This window comes from Emys orbicularis, chromosome 7 (assembly GCF_028017835.1).
Source record: "Emys orbicularis isolate rEmyOrb1 chromosome 7, rEmyOrb1.hap1, whole genome shotgun sequence".
Taxonomy (NCBI): Eukaryota; Metazoa; Chordata; order Testudines; family Emydidae; genus Emys; species Emys orbicularis.
In genome coordinates, this window is record NC_088689.1 from 69,491,283 (window position 1) to 69,514,127 (window position 22,845).

The 22,845-nt window shown below is 43.1% G+C and overlaps 1 protein-coding gene across 1 annotated transcript in view; it reads left to right on the forward strand.

Moving 5' to 3' along the window:
• The first annotated feature begins 1,084 nt into the window (after positions 1–1,084).
• ERCC6 (ERCC excision repair 6, chromatin remodeling factor) overlaps positions 1,085–22,845 on the forward strand; it is a 79,227-nt gene continuing 57,466 nt past the window's right edge. Inside the window, exons 1-4 of the mRNA XM_065407807.1 lie at positions 1,085–1,518; positions 9,085–9,205; positions 11,537–11,645; positions 14,484–15,213. Coding sequence (XP_065263879.1) covers positions 1,085–1,518; positions 9,085–9,205; positions 11,537–11,645; positions 14,484–15,213 — 1,394 coding nt within the window. The remainder of the gene's footprint in view (positions 1,519–9,084; positions 9,206–11,536; positions 11,646–14,483; positions 15,214–22,845) is intronic.

A 22,845-nucleotide genomic window follows, 5' to 3' on the forward strand; every position in this document is an offset into this window, starting at 1 on the left:
CATGGTGGAGGTCAGCTTAATTACACTGCACAGGGCATGACGGTTTTTTCATAGTGCTGATTGATGTAGGTAAGCCAATCTAACTTTCTAGTGTAGACCCAACCTGCATGGTGGCTCTGTCTCAAATAACCCTTAGAAGCAATTCTGTCACTGCTCCAAGTGGCCAACAAAGACCCTGTGGCCCTTTTTGCAGGAGCAGGCTTTTGCCCTAGGCTTCTTGGTCTACAATTAATTCCCTTCCCTCCTACAGCGTGCTCTGTTTGTGCAGTGAGCAGGTGCTTTCCGCAGCGGCAGCTACATATATAACATGTGGCGCACTCTGGGCAGCCCAAAAAGGAGCCATACAAGGTGTTTATCTAAAATATGTTTATATGTAAAACTGTTTTAAAGGATTGAAATGGAAACAAAACATTTCCACTGCCCTACCACTCATTTTTGGAGGGGAATTTCATCTCATACTTTTTTTAAAAAAAAATTTGGCTCGTTGGTCCCGATCCCCGATTAATTTTAGTTGAAAATCTCAACATTTTCCCTGTGACGAAAAATCCACTTTCCGCCCAACTGTCCATGCTGGGGTACCCGTGCGGGTGGAGAACGGAGCAGACGCCGAGAGCAAAAACGTGGCACAATATCCTGCTAGGGGCTTATAGTGAGCCAGGGGGAGGCGCATGCGCAGCCCTATCCCTGTATCCAGGACAGCCAAGAGAAGGCAGCGCATGCGCTCTTGTCTCCTGCTCGGGAGGGAGGAGGGCGAGGTACTGGCCCCCTGCGCGCTCTCTATGCGCCGGGTGCGTGCAGGGGAACGGTTGTTTCTACGCGTGCGCCACATGCGCAGTGAGTCATCCCGGTCGCGGCGAGTTCCTCGCGCTGAGGTGAGTGGGTCTCGGCGCCCGGGGCCGGCGGAGCTGACGGGGGCGGATACCCCGGACTCGGCTGCCTCCGCCTCCGGGGCTCGCCGTGTCACTGCGGCGCGGCTCCCCAGCCTGGCCTGCCCTGGCGCCCTGCCTGCGAGAGCGCGGCTCCCGCTGGGCCCCGGCCCGCCCGCCTGGGCCCATCGCCCCGCGGGGCCGTGCTCGCGCCGAGGATGCCCACGGAGACCGCGCGCCCGCCGGGCGGGTCGCACGAGCGGAGCCCTGGGGCCGCTGCGAGCGATCCGGGTCCGAGCAGCGATGGGGAAGCGGGGACTGCCCAGGGGACGGGCCCGTGTGACAGCGACCTGGAGGGCAGCCCTGGAGCTCCGGCCTCCGAGAATGGCCCCTGCGGCTCCTCCGGGGTTCCTTCGCGGGAGCCCCCCCGGACGGGACAGCCGCTGTTACACATTAACAGGCAGCAGATCCAGTCCGTGGCGCCCAGTGCCCAGATTGCTGAGCTGAAAGGTCTGGGGGTTGACGTGTACGACCAGGATGTGCTGGAGCAAGGAGTCCTCCAGCAGGTAGACAATGCAATCAATGACGCGAACAAGGCGACAAAATTAGCCAATGCAGAGGCAGAATACCAATCGGTGCTGGACGATTTAAGGTAAGTTTACTATTTTTAAACACGTGGTACCCAGTAATAAAAGTTTGTTGAATCATAGAAGTAAGCGATGGAAATGATTATGTATCACTCACTTCACCATCAGATCTCAAAACAGTTGTTAGTTGAATCCTTATTTCCATTATACAGGTGGAGAACATGAAACACATACAGGTATATGTTAGTCTTAAAGGTGCCACAGGACCCTCTGTTGCTTTTTACAGATTCAGACTAACACGGCTACCCCTCTGATACTATACAGGTATATGTTAAATGATTTACCTGAGGTCATCTACCTAATCAGTGGCAGAGTAAGGGACTAGAACCCTGGTTTCCTGATTTCTAATCTGGTGTCTTGTCCACTAGCCCATACTGCCTCCCACCAAGTCATCTTATCCCTCTTCTGACCAGCCAGTGCAGGATTGTCCCATGCAATATGTTGCAAGGTTTATTGTAAATCTAAGTGGAGTTATGCTTGGAGAAGTGACCCTGGAAAAATAGCACCGTGTTATGAGCTTCATATGGTCTGTATGATCCCATAACTGGTGGATCACAGAACAAAGCATCTTGTCACAAGCTCTTGTAACAATATTTAGGAAATCCGCCCTATAAAAACCAGAAGCTAAAGTGGTATGTAATCAGTAAAGTCTAGAGCAATGGTTCTCAAAGCCAGTCCACCGCTTGTTCAGGGAAAGCCCCTGGCGGGCCGGGCCGGTTTGTTTACCTGCCGCGTCCGCAGGTTCGGCCGATCGCGGCTCCTACTGGCCACGGTTCGCTGCTCCAGGCCAATGGGGGCTGCTGGAAGCGGCGCGGGCCAAGGGATGTGCTGGCCGCCCTTCCCACAGCCCCCATTGGCCTGGAGCGGCGAACCATGGCCAGTGGGAGCCGCGATCGGCCGAACCTGCGGACGCGGCAGGTAAACAGACTGGCCCGGCCCTCCTGGGGTTTTCCCTGAACAAGCGGCGGACTGGCTTTGAGAACCACTGATCTAGAGGAATGGGACTAAAACTTGGTATACATTAGCACTTTTGTTGGTAAAACTTTTGTTGGTCAGAGGTGTGGGAAAAAAACAAACCCTGACCAACATAGGTTTCACCAAAAAAGTGCTGTAGTGGACAGCGCTGTGTCGGCAGGAGATGTTCTCCCGCCGATGTAGCTACCGCCAGTCTTTTGGGGATGGTTTAATTATGCTGGCGGGAAAGATCTTTCCCGTCAGCATAGAGCGGCTACACAGGAGACCTTACAGCCGCTCGTACCACTGTAAGGTCTGTAGTGTAGACATACCGTAAGAGGCATGAACTCCTGAACTTTAATCCTAGCTTGCTTCACAGTGTCCAACTCAGCCATTGACTTACTGCATGATCTTGGACATCTCATTTAACCTCTTAATTCTTTAGTTTCTCTGTTTTTGCATTATTGTTGTTTTACAGTGCCAGAGAATTGTTCCTTTACAGTGCATCACAATACGTATAAGACAGCTCTCAAAGAGCTTAGAAAACTTTATGCACCTGACTCATCCTTTTGACATCAGTGAATCTATTCATACATGAAATTAAGAGGATGCATAAGAGTTCACTAAAATTAGGCCCTAATCTTTCAGTGATGGAGCAAAAGGTGGTAGTGGGTACACGGGGGTTGACAGGAAGAGTGGGGCAAAATCAATAAGATAATGCATTTACTCTTTCAAGTCTGGTGCACAGCATGGGGAATAAACTTTTCATAGAAATGTAGGGCTGGAAGGAATTCGTTAGGTCATCTAGTCCAGCCCCCTGTGCTGTGGCAGGACTTAGTGTACCAACACCATTCCTGACAGGTGTTTGCTTAAACTGTTCTTAAAAACTCCAGTGATGGGAATTCCACAACCTCCCTTGGAAGCCTGTTCCAGTGCTTAACTTTCCTCATAGTTGGAAAGTTTTTCCCAATATCTAACAATAATCTCCCTTGCTGCAGATTAAGCCCATTAGTTTGTGTTCTACCTTCAGTGAACCTGGAGAACCACTGATCATTGTCTTTATAACAGTCCTTAACATATTTGAAGACTGTATCAGGTCTCCCCCGCCCCCCCAGTCTTCTTTTCTCAAGACTAAACATGCCCACTTTTTTTACCCATTCCTCATAGATCAGGTTTTTTAAACCTTTTATCATTTTTATTGCTCTCCTCAAGACTCTCTCTATCCTATATGTCCACGTTTCTTAAAGTGTGGTGGTGCCCAAAACTGGACACAGTACTACTCCAGCTAAGGCCTCACTAATGCTGAGTAGAGCAGGACAGTAACCGTCTCCTGTAACCATCTCCAGTAACACCCCAGAATATTAGTCTTTTTGCAATTGCATCACATTGATGACTCATTCAATTTGGGATCCACTATTTTTTCTTAGTTGCATGTGCATGTCACAGAAGAAATGGTCTTTAAGAGGGATTTAAATGAGGAAAGATGAGTAGTCTTTTCAGACTAGTTAACAAAGAGTGTTTTACGTGTATGAAGCTGCTTGCAAGACAGTGTGGTGATGGCTGTGGAGAAAGTAAGCAAATGGGACATGAAGTCTTGTACCACTGGCAGACTGGAAGGGTCAGGGACAATGAGAGAAGAGATGCATGTAAGCTGAGAGGGAGAGGGTTGGTCAGGGTCCTGGAAAGTCAAAAAATAAATGTTAAACTTGGTGTGGTGGTGGAAGGGAGTGAATGAAAGATTCAGATAGTGAGATAACAGGATCAGAATGACAGAACCCAAGGATAATCTTAGTAGCTGCATTTTTGCATGAACTAGAAGGGGGTGATGCAGATATCAGGGAGGTATAGTATGAGGTTCTTGTAAACAAGATGAGAGGTGACCAGGGCCTCAAGGAGAGTTCTAGTTGTGTAGACAGAGAAAAAAGGGGGATTTAAGTGATGTTACAAAGGAAGCAGCAGCAAGATTTGGAGATGGCCTATTTAAAATTTGGAGATTTCCTGATATGGAGTTAGTAGATGTATGGGGCTGTGTATAGGAAAGAGTCAAAGATGACATGTGAGTTACAGACCTTAGTTATAGAGTATATGATGGTGTGTTCAACCAGGGTGGATAAAAATCAATTTTTTTTTTAATCAGATTTTTTTATTTAAATTGGATTTTTTTGATAAAATGCTTTTTGAGGAAAAAACTATCTAAAGGTAGTTTTAATTAAGATCCACGATGAAATATCTTTGAGCTATAATGTAATAGGGATTATAAATTCTAATTCTATAGTATAAGACAATATATTCATGCAATGTTTAAGAAAAGTTTTGTAGATGAGTTCCAATAGTTCATGGAGTAGGGACCCAATCTTATGGGGTTCCAGGGGCTTCTGTATAGTTTATTTAGGTTAATCTTTCTATCTACCCAATGGGACTCAGTTCTCAGTCTAGAACAGGCGTGGGCAAACTACGGCCTGCAGGCCATATCTGGCCCCTCAGGGCTTTGGATCTGGCCCGCAGGATTGCCCCCCTTGGCGCCGCGGGCCCCGCGCCACTCTCCGCAGCTGCCGGCCCAATGTCCCTGCGGCCGCCGGGGCCTTGCCTCCAGGCACCGCCCCCCGCAGTTCCCATTGGCCGGGAACAGGGAACTGCGGCCAATGGGAGCTTCGGGGGAGGAACCTGGAGGCGCGGCAAGGGCAGCGAACGCGGACCCCTTCGCTCCCCCTCCCCCAGGGACTGCAGCGCTTCCTGGAGCAGGGCTGGAGACAGGGCAGGCTTGCAGGGAGCCTGCCCTGGCCCCGGTGCGCGCTGCTGCCACCCTGAAGCCTGAACCCCTCCTGCACCCCGCCCCCCAACTCCCTGCCCTGAGCCCCCTGCCACACCCTGCACCCCTCCTGCACCCCAACTCCCTGTGCTTCCTGCTGCACCCCTGTGCACCCCAACCCCCTGCCCTGAGCCCCCTGCTGCACCCCACACCCCTCCTGCACCTCAACCCCCTGCCCTGAGCCCCCTCGTACACCCCGCACCCCCTCCCACACCTCGCACTCCCTCCTGCACCCCAACCCCCTACCCCACCCCTGCATACAATTTCCCCACCCAGATGTGGCCCTCGGCCCAGAAAGTTTGCCCACCCCGGTCTAGAAGATTCCATCAGAGATGCTTAGTTTTGCAGTTCTCAGACTGTGGATTTGTGTCTCCAGAGGTAACATGCTTGTTAACAGCAAAAAAAAATTTAAATAAATAATATATAGAGGTGAGAAATAACAGACCTCAACTCTATTGTCCCTCTGCAAATTTGTGTACACAGAGTCAATCCCTTACCTCCCTCTAAAAGTGCAAAGTTTCAAAAAGGTCAATGAATAGAAGATTGTTGGGGGCGGAATAGATCTGGACAAGGAGAAGAAGTCTGGAGATAAATGTGAGAAGTGAGGGACATATGTTTGTTTTGTTAAAATATTATATGTTTGCTGTTGAAGAAAAAAATCTAGAATACTTAACGTTGTTGTTTTAGTTAAATAAAACAATTTAAATGTCTGTCTGGTGATGTTCTCCTCCTAATACAGCATGGCAAGAAAATCCTCCAAATATTAATGATTAACCTGTTGAACTGGAGATAGTTCACCTCCCAATGACTTCATAAATATCTGCTTCAATTACTTTTGGTAAATGAAATAACCAAACAATCATTCATTTTCTGATATAGCTGTAAAACTAATCTGAAAAGTTTTCAAAATAAATCACTTTAAAAATGTATAGTGTGTACCTTCTAAAAATGAAACCTACATCTATCTCTGAGTTGTGAAGAATATGTATTAAGGTTATAACAACCAACAAGAATGCACTTTTATGTAGAAAACTATGATTAAATTGAGTCTTCCTGCCTAGTGATTTAAATCATGAATTAAATCAATTTGATTTAAATCAAATCCACCCTGTGTTCAACAGTAACAGAAGAGAGGGAGTGGAGAGAGTTTTGGAAAAAAGACAAAGTTCAGTTGTGACCATGTTAAGTTTTTAAGTCAAAAGTGATAGAAAAGATATCCAGGAGGAGATGTCAGAGAGAGCATGAAGTGAGTGACTGGATGGCTTCAGACAAGTTAGGAGTAAGAGGCAGATGTTTGAGTTGTCAGCTTTGATGTCAGAGCTACAGTAGTTGAAGCTATTTGATCAGATGAGATCACACAAAGAAAAAGGTGTAGAAGGAGAAGAGGAAGTGACCAAGGTTATAGTACTGTAGGACTCCAGAAATGGGAGAGGGAAGCAGGAAGATTTGTAAAAAGACCTTGAGGGAATGGCCAAAAAAATAGGAGGAGAACTAGGGGAAAGGACAGTTGCAAAATCAATAGAAGGACAACGTGATGAAAAGGGAGGCATGATCTAAAGTGTTTAAAAAACAGCAGAGAAGTCAGGGATAGTGAGGATGGAGTAAAAGCCCTGAGACTTGGTGAGGCATAGGTCATAACTCAGTGGAGCAGCAGAGGGTGGAATCTAAATTAGAGTAATACGTTCCAAGGTCAAAAGGGATCATTGTGATCATCTAATCTGACCGCTGAATAATGTAACATATATAACTGTATAACGTATAACTTCCCCAAAATAATAAATAAGAAGGGAGCGGGGATGGGTTTGGAGGAGACGAATTCAAAGCAATGATTTTTAACTGCTTTCTTGATGACTTTGGAGTTGAAGGGAAAGGGAGATGTGGTTGAAGGCAGGTCTTTGGAGTGGAGCCCGGAGCTGGAGCGCGGAGCAGTAGAGCTGCAGGTTTTTGCCTGGAGATGGAGCAGAGCTCCAAAGCTCTCGTTGAAGATGTGTTGGTTCTGAGAATAGGAAAGACTACACTGTCCTTAGCCATTATCCTCATTTTACAGATGAACATCTCCCAGTCACAGGGGTTGTGACTATTTCACATTTACATAGCACTTTTGAGATGCAAAGCTGTGCATCAGGATGATGTATTTATTCTACCATTAGAACTTGCAGATGTGACAGAGGCTGATACAGGACCCACACATAAGGGTGGACATAGGAGGGGCACATTTAGTGGGAGTAGACATCCATGAAGATGTTTTCACTAGTACATTCCACCCCAAACCTAAGTAATAGCAGAAAATGTGATGGAAAAAGCATGGCTTTTCACAATGCATTTGCCGCACGTGCTGTGGATGGCAACAGCAAATTATGATTCTCCTTTAAAAACACATTGTAGCACTGATTTCATTCAACAGAGACCACTTTGCAAGAGTAAATGTGAATTTATCCACAGTGTGTATGTCCTCAAAGAAACTCTTCTGGCCCCTTGCTATTTAGCTAGTAGGGCCTCGAACCGTGTGAGGCTCATTCTTCATCTGTTTGCACGTTTGTTCATGTAATTTCTGATTACATTCCAAAGAGACCTCTGTTTGTTGCATCAGCGTCTGATGGTTTGATTTCTGTTTGGCCTAATATCAGCATCTAAAAATATCACTCGGTCTTGCATTGTTATATAAATGAGCTAGCTGGCAGACTAGTCATGCAGCAAGTTACAAGTGTGAAAATAGGGATAGGTAGAGACAGAAGCTTGCTTCTTTAACATATATTTAAAAGTCCATTCTCTCCACCACCATTTGTTTGGGCTGGTATGCTTTCCTTGGCATTTCTGATTGTTAATTTGAATGGTAATGTATTATCACATTCTGTAGTTGGTCCAAAGGTATCAGTGACATCATGTATTGATGTTGTACACAATGGAGAAAAGAAGAACGCAGTATCTTATATTCAAAAAATGTTAGTTTTACCTCTTGTCTGTAGCAAATCAGTACAGTTGGCTCTTTGTGCTGTCTTTTCTATTGATGAGGCATCCCTCCCTCCCCCCCCCCCCCCCCCCCAAATTTTGACAGATCATGCAACAGTCATTATTAAATGGTGACACTTTTTGGTTTCTGTTCGTCTGGGCTTTACGTGAGGCAGTGGCTGGTTATATATAAGAATTTGAATAAATATAGTGGCCTAGGCATGAAAGGTTCAGTAGTACTGTACCTTCTTAAAATTATTTTACAGCACAATACAAAAATAATTTTATCTGTTAAATTAAAGGGATACTAAGGTTAAAATAAGATTTAAAATAAATGCCCATACAATGTAATTTCTTACTATAGATTATTAAAACAGATTTAAAAAAGAAACCCAACTCGTTCACCACTTAGACTTATTTCTTGTGCTTCTCTACCTTGGATAATAAAAGTAGGTTGGCCAGTTTCACTTCCTGGTAGAGCCCTGCACGGAACTATTCTTTAATCCCACTCCTGCTATTATGGCAGCAGGTCCTGCAGGACCCGTAGGATCCCAGTCCCACTGCAGGGCTCTACTTCCTGGTAGTCATTCATTAGCAGAATTGTAATTATTGAGTTCCAAATACTACAATGGGTTGTTTGTATTTGAACAGAACTGTTTAACATTTTAAAAACTAGCCTTTGTAAAATTCAAAGGCCAAGAAAATCAGCATACTTATTTAGAAATCCAACTTTAGCCTTCTGTTTGTTAAAGTCTTGGCTATAATTTTTAGGTTTAAACTATCTGAGTTGAAAATGTCATGTACTTACTCTTCTCATTATTACAACTGAGTACTAAATGAACATCTTTTTATTTTTCAGGTCCTGTACGACATCTCTGAAACAGATCAATACAATTATAGAGCAACTTACTCCTCAAGCTGTCAACAGCAAAGATATAAACAGAAAACTAGACTCTGTAAAACGACAAAAGTATAACAAGGTGACTGGAAAAAATTAACTTTGGATTGCTTAAGGCGCTGATCCTGTGTCAGGCTTCACACTTGAGGATCCTGATAAAGGGTCAGAGTCAAAACTTGCAGTTTCTTCACCATTTTAACAGTTTGTTTTTTCACCAAAGGCTATAAGAACTTAATCCAAAGCTCTCTGTAGTCAGTGGGAGTTGTTCCATTGACTTGGGCTTTGGATCAGTCTCTAAAATAATAGTTATAGAGCTTGTTTGGATAAATGATTGTAATTAAATTCCTGCAGGGCCTCATGGTGGTGTTTCAGAGTGTTACCCATGTTATGTGACTTTTTCACCACACTTGTGTCCATGTTATCTGAAAATGAATTAATGAACAGCCAGTTGCAGGATAATAGCTAACTTGAATGAGGTGTCCTTTATTAGCCATTTCTAAAACTGCTGAAGACTTAGACCAGAGGTTCTCAAACTTTATTGCACCATGACCCCTTTCTGACAACAAAAATTACTACAGGACCCCAGGAGGGGGGACCGAAGCCTGAGCCCGCCAAAGCCCCGCCACCCTGGAAGGGGGGAGGGCAAACCAAAGCCCCACCTTCCCAGGCTGGGTGGCCAAAGCCGAAGACCAAGAGCTTCAGCCCCAGGCAGGGGGCCTATGACCCGAGCCCTGCCACCTAGGGCTGAAGCCCTTGGGCTTCAGCTTTGGCCCCAGCAAGTCTAAGCCAGCCCTGGTGACCCCATTAAAATGGGTTCTGACCCACTTTGGGGTCTGACCTACAGTTTGAGAGCAGCTGTCTTAGACTAAATCACTGTATAGAAAAACCTGAGCAACTTTGTTTTTATGAGTCGTCTTACTGATCTTAAGAGACTAGTCAAATGAGTGAAGTTATGTGTGTATGATGATTGCAGATTCAGGCCCTAAATTACCAGTTGCACCCTATTTGTGTTGTCACTTGTGCGATTTCAATGTTTTTAATAATACTTTGCCTTTTTGAGTAGTTACAAAAAAATCCTTAGTAGGTGAAAGCCAAACTTTTTTGATAGTGAGACAGAAATTTTAGTTGCCTTATAAACAGATAAGATGTGAAATTATCTCCTTAATATCTTAGTGTTGACATGTGGCAAATGTTTTATAATATGGGTATTATGACAGCAGGGATGTCAGTGCTTGTATAAGTATCTTTTGTAACTGCACACAGGTGCACTGGAGGATTTTCAGCAAATGACACTCTTAAGGAAACAAACAGCTCATTGAGGGTAGTTTTACTAAATTTAAAAAAATTAAAACTTGATCCTCAAATCAGGCGCCTCTGAGGGGAGGGGAAAAGATTTAGAAAGAACAAAGTTTATAAGTAATAAAAACATTTACTGCTTTGTGTGTTTATTTAATAATTTGATCAGTTTATTTATAAATCAGGAAATTCATAGATTCCAAATCCAGAAGGGACCATTGTGATTATCTAGTCTGACCTCCTGTATAACACAGTCCATAACCCTTTTGGTCACCTTGGGAATTGTAACTTTGCCACATTATAACACTTATAAGGACAATAAAAGTGGATAAAAGATTGTAAAAGAAGTGTAAATGGTGGTGAGCTACAATTGTTACAGGACTCGTAATTTTGAATTCCCTCACTCTTGTATGTTTACAAGCACTGTGGTGTTAGTTTTTTGCAAATAAATTAGTTGTCTTCTCTTGAGCTGACTTGGTGTAATAATACCTGTTCATGCATGAAGAAGAACATTGACTGGTTTTGAGTTCTTTCAGTCTCTTTGTGGCAACACATCTCAAAACAAATGTGTTGGAGAGAAGATTTGTACTTAATTTTATGATTGTATTTAACACATATGAAAGTGAAGGATTAACAGAGCTCAAATATACGCTTAGTGCAATTTCATATGCTATATATGGGGCTTTTCTTCACTGGATCCTAGACCCAAGTTTAAAAAATGCATATCCAAGTGTATGTGAAAGTATCTGATGCCTATGAGATTTGTTTGTGTGCACAACCTTAACTTGTGCATGCCCATCTGGTGTTTGCATGTATATGCTGTGCATGTATACCTGAATTAGTGCACTTTTAAAAATTTGTGCCACAGTCATGATGAACTGTGCCAAACTGGGAGTGTGGATGTGTATGTATTATGTAGAGAAGTATCCACCAGTTGCTGGGATGACACCTTCCACATGCATTTTTATCACATGGAACCATATCAAAATTTGAACTTGTTTCAGATGCAAAAAGCTAACCTGCTACTTAACATATTAATAACAGCTTGAACCTTGTTTGTAAGAAAAGCAAGTCTGCTACCAAGAGTTTTAAATTTTGTACACTATTGTCATTCAAGGAACAACAGTTAAAAAAGATCAAAGCAAAACAAAAGCGTCTCCAAGCAGTTCTTGGTGGAGCAGAGATTCTCATTGGAACAAATGATGTTGAATTTCAGGATGATGAAGGTGAGGGAAAAAGCCATTGCAAATCTTTTTTTGCATTTCTGTCATTTCTATGTAATGCCTTTTGTTGTTTGAAGCTCATTGCCAAGATCTTTGCCAGTGAACATGAGTAAATAAATTTCAGTGGTTTGTTTTCAAAGAGTGATTTTAGGAACACTTAATTCTCTGCACCTGCAGAATTGCAGATCTCAGAGTATCCATATGGGGATTTTTAAAGACTGAAAGTAGATCTGTGCTTAGCTCAGTAGGGAGGACTGATGCACATTAGAGTATTGGGCTTAATAAATTGGACATCTTAACATTTTTCACAGCTAATGTGATAAAGCTAGCGTAATGATTGAATTACATTTTATAATCAGCCATCAATCAGTACTCACAAAATTGGTTTTTTGTATCTTGGTAAGAAACACTTGTTAGAAATTTTTTTAAAAAATTGTTGTACGAGCTGTACAGTGTGAGAACAACAGTTTCGTATGGAATACTATGATAATTGTCTCAATGTTTCCAAGATCAAATCTAACTGAGCATGTTTTGTTTTGTTTTTTTCTTACTGCCTTCTGCAAACCCAGCATGAGTTCTTAGAGTCAAGCTGGTATCTTTCTGTCTTATACATCATCACTGGTAATCAAAATTCTGAAGGCCAAAATAGGTACCCATTGATATCTGTGCAACCCCATTAGAGTTCAGTAAGTTTGCACAGGGGTAGCTCATTTAAATTTATAATACTGTTCTGACACATGAGTTGAATAGGTTCCAGCTCTCTCACTTGTATCTGTGTTGGATCTGCAGGTCATAAGGAGTAAAAAGCAGCAAAGACTTATTTTTGACAGTAAAAGTGGTAGATTTGAGTTGGAATAGATCTGTGGAATAAGAACGTGCAGCTTTGACAGTCACTTTTTTGAGTAGAAATACACCATAAGATCCTTCCTTTTATGCTCTGTGCATTAAAACTCGGGCATTTGGTACGAGGAAATGTAGCTTAGTCATGATGCGGTCTTTACTTCCAATTTGTGTTCTTATTTCTGAACGCTTACAGTTACCTAATCTGGTAAATAATGAGTTTATGGAAATAGCTACATATGTGATTACTGAATCCTTGTCTTCTGTAAATAAATATTTAGAAGGAAATAGTGTTCTGATGCTATGGTGATTAGCTTATAAATACCTAGATATAACATGCAAACATATAAAAAAGTTAACATAAAGCTGTAGCAGGGTATAGTTGATCTTGAAGAGCAATCATATCTGTTCAAAGAACATTAAACTCAAGTTACTTGTACACCTGCTCATCACACTCAGGATGTGTAGCGGAAGAAACATAGTAATTTAAATAAATAGCCTTTTTTTTTTTAAATTAGGCATTAATTTTAAATTAGGTTCCCCTTGAGTGGGATAAGTAAGTGTTCAATTGAATCGTTTTGGAATATGGTACGACTTAAAAAAAATTGACTACACAAATTAACTAAGTTCTATATTTGACATTTACTAACATGGGTCCTGATACAGAAATGTAGTTAGATACATTTGTAATCTCACTAAATTTAGTGGGACTACTCGTGCTTAAAGTTAAGCACAAGCTTAACTTTACTGTGCTGGTTCAGTGCCAGAGGCCCCAGTCCTACAATCTGATCCAGGTGTACCCTTAAGTACCTTACAGGATTGGAACTGTAATTTCTGTCCTTCCGGTGGGAAGAGGAAGAGTTGTATTGTGGAGATATTTAATTGTAGTCTCATCAAGAAACATTAATAAAGAGGAATCTGGAGGAAATGAGCTTGTGGATGCAGTGTGAGTATCTGGGAAGTTCTGGCAAGGACATGAATTGGGCACTGAATCGAAGAAATGGAGTTTAGAGATACCAGCATCTTGATAATCACTCAGTTTTTAAAACATGAGTTGAAAGTGGTTTCAGATACTGCACCAGTCCCTTAGTATACCTGCCAACTTTTTGTTATGCATCATGTTGCGAATGCATATACATATAGACCAGTGTGTGTGGTGTATAAACAGTTCAGTAATTTTTGTGCAGTTTTGTTTTGTGTTCTGTGTAGTTGCTGTTTTTTTTAAGTCATAATCAGAAGGTAGATGGCAGTGATCTATAGTAGATGTTTGGTAGGGTATTTGATAAGGTAAGAAACTTTGAGTGTATAATCAGCTTTGTGTCCCTTCTCTGATGTATGGCGTGAAGAAATGCTAAGAATACAAGTTTTAGTATAATAGCCATTACATTATTAATTGTAGTGTTGGAAAATCAAAGTTAAGGTGGTGTGTGGGATTTTCAGTTTTTTGACTTGTGGAAAGTCAGAATGTCAGAGAGGACGTTAGTGTGTTAGTGGTATTGAGTGTTGTGATGGCAGTGGGTTAATGCTTGGAGATTGATGATGTGGATATTGACTTAATTTCTGATTATCTTTGCAGATATGCTTCATGTCAGAAATGGCTGCATTTCAGTGGTGGGTGAAGTGATTGCATTGTGTGTATAGTTTGAGAAACACTTTGAGATTAAAAGGTGCTATATACTGTACATGTAAAATGTTATTTGACCATTTTGCCTTTCTGTGTCATTCTTTTCCTTTTTGGAACACTTTTTTCTCTTTTTACCTCCAGTTTAGTTTGTATGGCTGTTTTCTCTAACCATTGAATTAGTTGGATGTAATTTTGGTTTATTCTGTACAGTGTATGAGGAAGGGTGCTAGTTTCAGGATTGATGCTTTATATATTATTAAAACAAATAAATTTAAAGGTTAAAACAAACCTGCTTATCTGTTTGAACTGCGAGATATTACTTAGAGCACATTAATGAGTCTGCAGATAAGAAATGAATGTTCTGAGTCTCTTTGCAGAGCCTGGTCCATCGTCTCTTGGCAGTATGCTCATGCCAGTCCAGGAAACAGAATGGGAGGAACTCATTCGTACTGGTCAGATGACCCCTTTTGGAACTAAGGTCCCTCAGAAGATAGAAAAGAAGCCACGCAGGTTAATGCTAAATGAAGCATCTGATTTTGAGAAGTATTTGGCAGATCAAGCTAAGCTGTCGTCCGAAAGAAAGAGGTCAGTCCTTAAGAAGGGAGCAAAGAATAAAGCAGAGGCCAAGAACATTCAATGTGCAACTCCCACATTAGTCATAAAGGGAAAGAGGGGCAAAACCAGAACCCTGTCAAAAACAGACAAGCGACTGAAAAAGCACATGAAGAAACTTCAGAACCATGCTCTTCAGATCCAATTTAAGATTGGAATTCCCAAGGAAAAGAGACTTCCTGAGGTCAAGGAGAAGCTGAGAGGTGAACAGGGGGATGACAGTGAAGAGTCAGAATATATGCCTGATGACGAGCTTTTTAATCCAGAAGAGGAAGAGGAGGAGGAGGCATTTTTTCATGCTGATGATAATTCTGATTATGAATTGAAGACTTTGCGAGGAGGAAGAAAACATTCAGGGAAGAGAAACCTTAAGGAAGAAGCTGAGGAGGATGAAGACTTCTTCCCAAGCTCTGAGGAAGAGAATACAGTAGGAAATCGTAGAGTAAAGAGATGCAGAGATGATGGAGATGAAGATTACTATAAACAAAGGCTAAGGTTAGTCCAAGAAGGCTTTATGTTAGTAACTTTTATAGGTGATATCACACACACAGTGGCTGAAATATACATCCAAGAATTCAGCTGAAGGGAAGGGGTTGTAAAATTAAACGTAGACTGAGTCAATAAAAATATCCACATGCAGACTTCTAAAAGGCTGTTATGATATTGGGAATATTCTATAATTATAAGGACCCTAGTGTCTGATTTCCTGCTGTTAAAGAGCTTGGTTTGTGAAATAAACAATTTCTACTTCATTGTTTTTCAGTGTGGCCAAAAATCAATACATGAAAAATAAGGCAGTTTGGGGGATTGTGTGGTATTACTAAATAATAATTCTGTTTACTTCTGTAGCACTTTGTAAAGGATTTTGTATGCTTTACAGAGATGTGCAAGTATCATTCCTCCTATTGTACAGATAGGAATACTCAAGTACGGGGAGATTGTAACTTGCCAAATGTCTTGCACACACAATCACTGATAGACCTGAGAATAAAAGCTAGGAGTTCTGAGTCCTAGTCTTCTGCTATAACCCATTGATTTTGCTGCCCAAGAGGAATTAACTCTTGAATTAGTGGTAGTTTTGTACAGTAGTATTTTTATATAGCCTGTTGAGTGTTTGGAGGCCTTTCAACAGGAAGTTCTGATGTCTGTAGCAGAGTTCCCATTCGCACTAAATGAAAATTAGTTTTAGACCAGACATGGGCAAACTACGGCCCGCGGGACTGTCCTGCCTGGCCCCTGAGCTCCCGGCCGGGGAGCCTAGTCCCCGGCCCCTCCCCCGCTGTACCCCCTTCCCCGCAGCCACGCCGCTGCGCAGACCACGCTCTGGCCTGCCACTCCCGCTGGGCAGCGTGGGGAGCGCAGCTGGCTCTGGCCGCGCGTCGTGGCTGCGAGCTCCTTCTGCTGGTAAGGGGGCGGGGAGCAGGGGGGTTGGGTAAGGGAGCGGGGGATCCTGTGGGGCAGTCAGGGAGGAGGGGCGGAGGTTCTGGGGGGGGCAGCCAGGGGATGGGGAATAGGGAGGGTTGGGAGGGGGAGTCCAGGGGGGGCCTGTCAGGGGGCGGGGATGTGGATAGGGGTTGGGGGGGCAGTCAGGGGACAGGGAGCGGGGGGGGGTTGGATAAGGGGGTGGGATCCTGGGGGGCAGTTAGGGGCGGGGGGTTCCCGGGAGAGGGTGCCTTTTTGTGTCATTCTCTTCCTTTTGGAACACTTTTTTCTCTTTTTACCTCCAGTTTAGTTTGTATGGCTGTTTTCTCTAACCATGTTTTCTCTAACTCCTTGAAAAATGCCGACTCTCATGAACTGTTTTTCTCCTTAGACTTGCTTCCCATGGGATCTTACCTACGAACTCCTTGAGTTTGTTAAAGCTGCCTTCTTGAAATTCATTATCTTTATTGTGCTTTGTTCCCTTTTACCATTCCTTAGAATCATGAACTCTTTCATTTCATGATCACTTTCACCCAAGCTGCCTTCCACTTTCAAATTCTCAACCAGTTCCTCCCTATTTGTCAAAATCAAATCTATAACAGCCTCTCCTATAGTAGATTTCTCCACCTTCTGAAATAAAAAATTGTCTCCAATACATTCCAAGAATTTGTTGGATAATCTGTGCCCTACTGTGTTATATTCCCAACAGATGTCTGGGTAGTTGAAGTCCCCCATCACCACCAAGTTCTGTGCTATGGCTGATTTTGTTAGTTGCTTAAAAAAAAACTCATCCACCTCTTCTTCCTGGTTAGGTGGTCTGTAGTAGGTAATGGAATAAGACAAATGTTTCAACCTTCCCATATACTTGACTCATTGAAATCTTGTATATAGGCTACTTTGAAGCCTTTATTTTTTTTTTTTTTTTTTTTTTTAAGATTAATGGTAATTTTTGCCATTATTTTTCTTAATTGAAAGTTTCTTCTGCTACAGAGAATTCCACTATGAATTTCCCTCTTTGAGAATGATGGCCATCTCCCATTGTTCTCAAAGGAAGTGAGGCTAAAAATGCCCTTAGTAAAGATGTCCTCATTAAATTGGCCACTATGAAGGACATAGGGCTGATCTGTAATTTATGTGACCTGATTATTTAGATAGCTACTGTAAAAGTACTAGGTCAAAGCGCACCACGTAACCTTTAGTATCGGGTAGCCGGGTTCACCCTATGCTGTAGCCTGCTGCAAACTACGCCACAGCTTGCTGTGCACTAACTCTGTATAGACATGCCCTTGCTCTCTCTAGAGAGGTGGGGGAGAAGCAGTTGTCAGGGACTGTATGTGAGGAACCGGATGACACAATCAGGCCTTGCAGCAGGGTTCTGAAGTAGTTGGGCCTTCCAGGGGGATGGTAAGCATAAGGTGAGATCAGGGCCGGCTCTGGCTTTTTTGCCGCCCCAAGCAAAAAAAAAACAAAAAACCTGCGGCGCGGCAGGAGCGGCAAAGCAGGGAGGAAAAAAACACTGCGGGGCGGCAGGAGCCATGGTGCAGGGGGACTCCCTGCACTGCAGACGTGTCCCAGCTAGCGGGGGGGGAGAGGGAGGGAGCGGGGAGAGAGAGAAGGGGGGCGGCCAGGGCTTCAGCGGTGCGCTCGCCACACGGCCCCGACCGCCGCGCCGCCTGCCGGGAGGGCTCCGCACCGCTCCGGTCGGCGGGGAGGGGAGGACGCAGGCTGCCCAGCTGGGCTTGCTACAGACCTGGCACCAGCTGGGGCAGATGGAGCGCACAGCCCGCTCCCAGCAGGGCGCTCCCCGCCTCCGCCCCCTACAGGGCGGCCGAATCGGCCAACCAAAAAAAAAAAAAAAAAAGGAATGCCGCCCCGTAGAATTGCCGCCCCAAGCACGAGCTTGCTCGGCTGGTGCCTGGAGCCGGCCCTGGGTGAGATAGACACCTATTTAGACTGTTTTATTGTTTTTAAATCCTTTTACTCTTCTGCTTTTCTGTGTTCCTACTGTTAAGATTAAACAGTACTTTAAGAAAGCTGCTTGGGCACTCTGCTGTACACTGGTCACAGCTCCTGAAGGGAAAGCTTGCAGGTGTCGAGTCCAGTTGGCCTTACTGAGAAATTGTAGTTAGTACACAGGAAGCTTTAGCCTAAGACTCTAGGAGCAAGAGAATCATGAGATTCCAATACAAGGAGGTAAAGGTTGAGGGCTTGTCATCTGAGGTGGTGCACTGAGAGGGATCAGAGGTGTCAGGAGGTGCAGCTAGCCCTGTAATCTTGACAGCCACTGCCTCTATTCCAGGGGTAGGCAACCTATGGCACGTGTGCCAAAGGTGGCACGCATGCTGATTTTCAGTGGCACTCACACTGCCCAGGTCCTGGCCACCAGTCCAGGGGGCTCTGCATTTTAATTTAATTTTAAATGAAACTTCTTAAACATTTAAAAAATCTTATTTACTTTACATACAACAATAGTTTAGTTATATTTTATAGACTTATATGTATTAAATGTTAAAATGTATTACTGGCACGCGAAACCTTAAATTAGAGTGAATAAATGAAGACTCGGCACACCACTTCTGAAAGGTTGCCGACCCCTGCTCTATTCATTCCTAATAGAAGTGAAGCCTAGCTGTCCTTAGGGAAGATGTTGGTCCAAGCTAGCATATGTGAAAATGATTATTAACTGGAAAAAGTTCCAATTGCAGAATCGTTATTATTGGTGGGGATGCCTTGGCTAGAAAGAACTCAGTTTTACTTTCAGATCCCAGATTGAGAGAGCAGAGCTGGAATTGATAAGACAATAGGCATGGAATCACATGATGTCACTTTTTTCAAAGTAAAACCACATGTTAGTTATATAATTCTTCTGTATGGGGATTTCAATAGGGGATTAATCTGAGCGATGTCCATAGGGCCAAAGACATGCTTTTTTGTAGGCTGTGCTAAAGTATTAATAAATGTATTAATCGGTAAAATATTTACTACTTTATTGAATGAAGCTGTACTCTTCCATTAAATTAGGTCAATATTAAATCATTTTTAATTCAGTGTTTTCATCAAGAGTAATTTATTTTGATTGAAAGTTTTAATATGATTCACAGTTTAAATTCATTCAAACAGATTTTTTTAATAATGTTAAGATTGTGACAATTTATCCTTAGCAAAGTCATATCATAGACTACATTTCTTTCAGTTGCTAAAGTTACAATAAAAGCTTAAATGAATTTTAGAAATATCAATAACTGTAATTGCCACCAAAACATTCCATCTCTTAAAAATTTCATAGCTACAGTTATTGTGGCTGTTAAACTGCAGCTGTCCACATTGACATTTTTACGTTGATACCCCCAGGTAATCTTCATTATGGGAAATGCTACTAGAAAATAAAATGCAATGAATTAAGAAGCATATTAAGAATGCCTTGTAAATGAGAGCAAATAACATTTCTGTCTAGTTCTATGTCAGTTTTTAGTTTTGGATACAAATGACTGGATGAGATTTCAGTAAATTTTACCCCTGAGAAAGGAGGGAAAAATCCTTTAGGAGTACTTAACGGAACTGTAGTTTAGGGCTAGATGCTGAGTAAAGTGCTGTGCTTTGTAAGGCAGAAAACAAGTCTTAAATGTAAAACTTTTTGAGGAGTGGGAGTTGAATGGATTGTCCTGCATCAGGGTGAAAGTATTGTGGTGTTGAAGTCTGATAATTAGCCAGGTGTAGTACTGCTATGACCTTCTTGATCAAGAGACCATTTCCAAAGTGGAAGTTTGGGTTCTTGCAATAAACAGGTCAAGTATGTGATAGTTCTGGGCTTTTTTTTCTTCAAAAGGTTACTTTGAGGAAGCAGGAGGCCTACTTCTATGAAGCAAGATGTAATCAGTAGCGAGGAAGAGAGGAAATGTAGTTACAGAATTGAGCATGCATGCCTCTGTGACTTTAAGTGTATTATCTTGTGTAAAAAAACTGGCTTAGTTCGTATGATCATGTTCACTTCTAGTGGCTATAATTGGAGACTAGAACAGCTTGCAACCTACATCCACTCCAGTTTATTTTACAATAGCACCCAAAGCCCCCAGTCAGGGCTTGGGGCCTGTTGTGCAGACACATAGGGAAGTATTATCCCAGCCTGAGGCGGTTAAAATCTAATTTTTTAAGACAAGGCACAACAAGTAAGAGTAACAAACAATAAGAGAGGATAAGGATAAGAGGCTGCTAATATCTATAACCTCCCAGTTCTGAATCAGCTCTAAGAGGTAGGTTTGTTTTTTTTAAAGTAAAAATATAAATGTGTCGTCATTGCCCACTGACCCTCATTCTAATAATTATTGGCTAAAGAGTTTGTCAGTTTCTGTAGTAGAGTCCCATAGTTCTGGTGCTGAAGATCCTGGGTTCGATCCCTACTAACAGACAGGGTGTCTTTATGTTGTCGCAGTTCATTACACTTAGGCCTGGTCTACACTAACCCCCAAATTCGAACTAAGGTACGCAACTTCAGCTACGTGAATAACGTAGCTGAAGTCGACATACCTTAGTTCGAACTTACCGCGGTTCAGACGCGGTCCACACGCGGCAGGCAGGCTCCCCGTCGACTCCGCGGTACTCCTCTCGCCGAGCTGGAGTACCGCAGTCGACGGCGAGCGCTTCCGGGATCGATTTATCGTGTCCAGACCAGACGCGATAAATCGAACCCGGAAGTTCGATTGCCAGCTGTCGAACTACCGCGGTAGTGTAGACCTGGCCTTAAACTACAGCTCTCTTAAGGCAGAGATGCCTAAAGTTAGGCCTATGGAGTCCTAAAATGCTGTCTCCTTTTCCTTGTAACTGTAATTGTTCAGAAGATACAAATACAAATAAATATTGGTACTGTGCATTTTTATTTGTAAAGTTTATATACATTTATATACAAAACTTGTTGGATCTGTCAAACTCTTGGCAAGTAAACATCTTTAGGTTTTCTTGTATCGTTCTCCTGAACAATCTGAAGCATCTTACAAAATGAAAAGATACCTCTCATCAACAGTCACTTTTTAAGTTTTTTTTATTATGATGGGTTTCCCTTCAGAAATAAGTCCAGAGTGGCATGGTGTTGTTTTTAATTGAATTTAACTATAACTTGGGGATCTTTGCTTTTCTTCATTTATTGGGTTTAAATTACCAAGCACTTATGGAGTTTGTCACTATTACAGTATCTGTATCTGGGGAAATTCATAGGGTACGTCTTCACTACCCGCCGTATCGGCGGGTAGCAATCGATTTATCCGGGATCGATATATCGCGTCTCGTTAAGACGCGATATATCGATCCCTGAACGCGCTCACCGTCGACTCCGGAACTCCACCAGAGCGAGCGGCGGTAGCGCAGTCGACGGGGGAGCCGCGGCCGTCGATCCCGCGCCGTGTGGACCCCAGGTAATTCGATCCAAGATACTTCGATTTCAGCTATGCTATTCGCGTAGCTGAAGTTGCGTATCTTGGATCGATCCTCCCCCACCCAGTGTAGACCAGCCCATAGAGTCAGAGGTCATCTTTACAGAGATTTTTTGCTTCTACAGTGCTTCCTTGCCATCTGTGTCTCCATGGCAGCCACCAATGCTTTCTTTTCAGATGCTTCCGAGGGGTGGATTTCCATTCCATATTGTGCAAATTAATTAGGTGGTGCATTTCCCATAGATTTCCAGAGGACAACATGGGAGATAGCTCTCTGCCCACAGAGTTCAGTCCCTATCAAGCACACATAGGGTATGTCTACACAGGGATAAATATTCCATGGTTGGCCTTGGTCAGCTGGCTCAGGCTCTGGGGCTGAAAAATTGCTGTGTAGACTTTCAGGCTCAGGCTGGAGCCTGAGCTCTGGGATCCTGCGAGGGTGGTTGGTCCCAGAGCTTGGGCTCCAGCCCGAACCCAGACATCTACATGGCAATGTTTAGCCCTGCAAGCCCAAGCCCTGTGAACCCGAGTCAGCTGACTTGGGCCAGTGGTGGCCATGCCTTGGGGCTTTTATTCCCGTGTAGATGTGCCCATGGGCAGGTAGTCAGGGTTGGAAAGGCTTCCCTTTTCTACACCTCCCGACCTGTGTGTGTCTGATAAAGTTCCCTGAGTTCATGGAAGTGCAAATGGCTATTGGCCCCAAAGAATTCAGTCAAAAATATCAAGACATGAAAACTGAATTGCTTTTTTCCCTGGCCAGGTCAGCATTTACATACCATCTCTCTCCTACCCAGGGAGAGTCAGTGATTCAAACGCTTCATAATTTCAGAGGTGTAAATTAAAAAAAGAAAATGCATGAAGACCTTCTCTTAGACAGAGCATCCTGACTGCTCTTTAAAATGACAACGCCAAGATGCAAATGAAGATGTATTCCGGTTCACTCTCTGAATACACCTTTCATTCCAAGCTCAAGTGCGTAATTGTCTGCATCAGTCTCTCTCTGAGGTATGTGCTACTAACTGCATGTATTTCATCTGCTAGGACATACCAATTAAATCCACTCATATAGACATAAAAAGTCAGATCAGAAAAGTAGCACCAAATGTCTCCGTTTAGCAGATGAGAATAATCGGTAAGGGATTCTTAGCTGTCTAAAAAAGAGAACATATTGTGCTACAGAAGTGTAAACTATATTAAACACTCAGCTTGGTTCCTGAATATATTTTTTTAAATCATATTGTGCTCATTACTGTGCTTCTGTTGTGGAATTTCTTTCTTGGGT